Source organism: Calypte anna, unplaced genomic scaffold, assembly GCF_003957555.1.
Source record: "Calypte anna isolate BGI_N300 unplaced genomic scaffold, bCalAnn1_v1.p scaffold_232_arrow_ctg1, whole genome shotgun sequence".
NCBI lineage: Eukaryota > Metazoa > Chordata > Aves > Apodiformes > Trochilidae > Calypte > Calypte anna.
Window position 1 is genome coordinate 56,376 of NW_022045497.1, and position 4,770 is coordinate 61,145.

Below are 4,770 nucleotides of genomic sequence, written 5' to 3' on the forward strand. Positions count from 1 at the left end.
CAAAGAAAGGCATTCAAGAAAACAAGACACTGGAAGGTTCTTTATTCTATTTAAATACACCGAAAAAGGAAAGCTCTTAATGAAAGTCAAAGAAAATCTGGACAGAAAAATAATGAGAAAGGAGAAGAAAAATTAAATTCTTATATGTGCATAAATAAGAAAAGAAATGGGTGATGGCTGGCTGGGTGTGTACTGAGTTACAATATGAATGAGTTGCAGTAAAAGTAACTCAGTTAATTTTTTTTAAAAAAATATATAGTGATCAGTTTTAAAAATGCACTTTTGAGCTCCAGGTTCCTCATGCTGTAGATGAGGGGGTTCACTGCTGGAGGAACCACTGAGTACAGAAATGACACCACCAGGTCCAGGAGTGGGAAGGAGATGGAGGGGGGCTTCAGGTAGGCAAAGATGGCTGTGCTGACGAACAGGGAGACCACGGCCAGGTGAGGGAGGCACGTGGAAAAGGCTTTGTGCCTTCCCTGCTCAGAGGGGATCCTCAGCACAGCCCTGAAGATCTCCACATAGGACACCACGATGAAAACAAAACAACCAAAAGCTAAGAAACAACCAAATACAAGAAGCCAAATTTTCCTGAGGTAGGAGTGTGAGCAGGAGAGCTTGAGGATCTGGGGGATTTCACAGAAGAACTGGTCCAGGGCATTGCCCTGGCAGAGGGGCAGGGAAAATGTATTGGCTGTGTGCAGCAGAGCAGTGAGAAACCCAGAGCCCCAGGCAGCTGCTGCCATGTGGACACAAGCTCTGCTGCCCAGGAGGGTCCCGTAGTGCAGGGGTTTGCAGATGGCCACGTAGCGGTCGTAGGACATGATGGTCAGGAGAGAAAACTCTGCTGTGATGAAGAAGACAAAGAAAAAGAGCTGTGCAGCACATCCCTTGTAGGAGATGTCTGTGTTGTCCCAGAGGGAATTGGCCATGGCTTTGGGCAGAGTGGTGGAGATGGATCCCAGGTCGAGGAGGGAGAGGTTGAGGAGGAAGAAGTACATGGGGGTGTGGAGGTGGTGGTCACAGGCGATGGTGGTGATGATGAGGCCGTTGCCCAGGAGGGCAGCCAGGTAGATGCCCAGGAAGAGCCAGAAGTGCAAGAGCTGCAGCTCCCGCCTGTCTGCAAATGCCAGGAGGAGGAACTGCCTGATGGAGCTGCTGTTGGACATCTGCTGCCTCTGGGGATGGTGCACTGCCAGAGAAAGAAAAGGGATAAGTAAGCCAGGTCAGATTTTTCTGAGCAAATTCTTTTAGACATTCACAGAAATCCCCAAACCACCTCACTACGTACAGGAAGAGTTTTTGCAGGTGCCATTCACGAGCTATAGTTGGTTCTGGCTGATGGTGTAACTCAGAGCAGGGTATGCACTCTGGGCTCAGTGGAAGTCAGTCCTGCCCTACAGGAATTAATAAAAAAGGAAATGTTGATCTGACATTGAATCCAATGTTAAAATCTGAGAGATTTCCAGCGTTGTCAGCCCAGTGCACCACCAGCCTGCAGAGCAGAGCAGAGCAGATTCAGCATGGTTTGGTCTGGTCCAGTTTCTCAAAAACACATGAGGAATATTATAATGCCAAAGCCCCTGGTATTTCTTCTCTGCAATTAAAACTGTCAGAGTGCTGAGAGACAAAGGGACTGTCCCTTAGTGCAGAGTGAGGACAGCTGCTCTGTCCATCAGTCCTGCTCTCAGCTGCACAAAGAGGCAAAGACCCTAAAGATGGGGTATCCTGATGGGAGGATGGGCTGACCCCCACCCCATATCCTGTAGTCCCTACAGCACCAAATCTACGTAAGTTTGGATGCTTTTCCTTCATGGACACAGCAGCAGGACAGGACCTGCAGCATCAGTGTCTGAGGTGCACCCAAATCCTCACCCCCCCAGCCCAGCAAAAAGAAGGGGAAGAACAAGGGCAGCAGGAGCAGCAGGGGCAAGAGGGGAACCTGCCAAAGTTCTGCTGCCAAGAGAGTCGGGACAGGGAGACACAGGCAGAGACTCCAGCATTTCTCCTCTCTGGTGTGTGTGGGGGGCTTCTGGAAGGATGCTCAGAATTCAGTGCCCATGATTTGAAGGGCTGGGGAACTGTGCTGTGTGACAGAGAGCAGGGTTTAGCTCTAGGGAGGGCAGCAGCTCTGCAGGGGATGGCTGGGAGGTGCAGGAATCCCCCCTGCCATCATCTTCCAGGCAGCAGCTCCCTCTCCATCCCTGCCCATCTCTGCTGCCTGCAGCTCTTTCTCTGTCCCCAGCTCTCCTCCCTGTCAGTGCTCACAGCCCCCATCCAACCCCCTGAGTGCTCAGCTCTGCCCTGCAGACCCCTCCTGGCAGCAGCAGGACCTGTCCAGGGGAATCTCTTACTAAGCAGGGGCTCAGGAGCAGCTCAGACAAGGGCTGGGGAGAACTGGGGTCTCTGTGCCTTCTGCAGAGTGCAGAAAGAGCTTTCCATGTCCTGGAGAGACAAGTGGAAGCAGAGCCTGAGAGCCTGAGGAGAGCCCAGCCGGAGCAGGAAAGCCCTGCCCTGAAGGGACTCCTGAAAAGGCCCCTCAGAAATCTTCTGGGCATCAGCTGGAGCTGTGAGCAGCCCTGAGCAATTCATCCCTCTCTCACCAGCACCAGGAGCCTGCCCTGTGCTCCCTGTCTCCTGCCAGCCACAGCTTCTGCCAGCACCAGGGAGCTCCCCGGGCAGGCTGAGAGCTGCCCCTGGCAGGCAGGCAGGCAGCAGAGTCCCTGCCCCAGCACACAGCCCCTGGGCTGCAGGACCCTGCTCTGAAGGACAGCCCTGGGCACCCCTGCCTGCACACACCCCCTCACTCCTCTTCACAATTCCCCTTCCACCTCCAGCCCCTTCACCCCTTACAGCTCCCAGCAGCTCTGGCTCTGCAGCTTTAGGAGATGCCTCCAGGAACTGCACCAGCTTCACTGCCCTGCACCAGACACTCACCATGTCAGAAGCTGGGAAGGTTCTCCTCCACTGAGCCTCCACTCATCCCCTCCATCTTCACCCCCTTGAAGCTCTCTCTGCCTTGCTCATCTCCCCCAGATACCCTGGCAGTGCCCTCAGCCCTGCTGCGCTCTGCAGAGGAGCTGCTCCTGCCCAGAGCTCTCTCTCTGCAGCACTGCCCACTTGCCAGCAGCTCCCTCCATCCCAGGAGCCCAGCTCACAGCTGTAATGAGCCCTCTGGGGGGTTGATGCTGAGCCCATGACAATTGCTCAAGAGGCAAGGAGAGGAAGCTGCAGATGCTGCTTTCTCCACAAGAAAGTCCAAGGCAGAATCCAAAGTTTCCAAAGTTTCTTGGCATGTGCCTGGGTGCCAGCCCTGAGCCCCAGCCCCTGGCAAGGGAGGGAGATCCTGTCCCTGCCTCAGCCCTCAGGGCTCTCCTGGCAGCACTGGCATGTGGAGATGGGCAATGCCAAGGGCAGGACTATGGCACGGCACCTCCCAGCCTCCTGCAGATGGACAAGGAGGCCCTGAGCCCCAGTGCTGCTGGAAGCTCCACTTGTCTCCCCATGGCCATCAGGGACAGAGACAAGAGCCATCAGCAAAGGCATGGAGAGCTTGGCTCTGCCAAGTGTGCCTCCAGCTTTTCCACAGCTTTTCCCTCTCTCCTCTCCAGCACAGTCTGTCCTGGGCTGTCCCATCCCCTGTGCCTCTTGCCCTGCAGGCTCTGCTCCTTCACCCGCCTGCCCCACCTTGCTGTCCCCTTCCTCTCCTGACATCTCTGTGTCCTCCCTGCCTCTGCCTTGGCACACAGAGCCTTGTGCTGATCCAGGCTCCTTCTGGGGGATGTGGTGTTCCCCAGCATGGCCCTTGCAGTGACATTTCTTTCTTCTGCTCTCCACTCCAGGCATCCCCAGCTGCCCTTTGGGCCATTCTTTCTTGCCCAAGCTGTTTCCCACTGGGAAGAAAAGCTCCACCATGCCCAAACCCACCCTTTAGACACTCCCAGGATACTGCTCTACTGCTCACAGTCTCCACAGCACTGAGCATTGACCCATCATCAACTTCTTCAGACTGGCCATGGGCTTGGGGCCTCCAAACCCCATCTTGGGATAACTCGGGGCACTCTCCGTGGTAAGTGAGGTGGTCAAAGTTCATATTGTCATAGAATCATTGAATCACAAACTTATTTGGGTTTCAAGGGACCTCTAAAGTCCTTCTAATCCAACCCCCCTGCAATTAGCAGGGCCAGTCACTATGAGATGAGTTTTTTCAGACCTCCTCAGGCCTCACCTTGAATATCTCCAAGGATGAGGCTACAACTACCTCCCTGGGCATCAACTTCTCTTTTATCCACTGCCCTCTATGTAAAGAACTTTTTCCTAACATCCAATCCAAGTCTTGAACATCTCTCATACGAAGAATAACTGTGAGAGTTGGAGCTTTTTAGCTTTGAGAAATCAAGGCTGAGGAGGGGATGTTATGAATGTCTATAAATATCTGAGGGGTGGGTGTCAAAAGGAAGGGGCCAATGTCTTTGCAGTGGAACAGTGGGTTTGAGCTGGAACATAGGAAATTCCACCTCAACATGAGGCAAAACTTCTTGTCTGTGAGGCTGTGGGAATACTCGAACAGGCTGCCCAGAGAGGTTGTGGAGTCTCCTTTTCTAGAGATTTACAACACATCCCTGGGTGTGTTCCTGTGTGGCCTGCCCTGGGTGATCCTGCTTTGGCAGAGGGGTTGGACTGGATGATCTCTAGAGGTCCCTTCCAACCCCTAACATTCTAGGATTCCATGATTCTATGACCTCAGTCCCTGGGACAGTGATGGGGTCC

The 4,770-nt window shown here is 53.7% G+C and overlaps 1 protein-coding gene across 1 annotated transcript; it reads right to left on the minus strand.

Moving 5' to 3' along the window:
- Positions 1–263: 263 nt before the first annotated feature.
- LOC115600321 (olfactory receptor 14J1-like) lies at positions 264–1,136 on the minus strand (the record flags this gene model as incomplete). Its single annotated transcript, XM_030468696.1, has 1 exon — positions 264–1,136. A coding segment is annotated over one exon (873 nt), but the record flags the coding sequence as incomplete, so codon positions are not given.
- Positions 1,137–4,770: the final 3,634 nt, after the last annotated feature.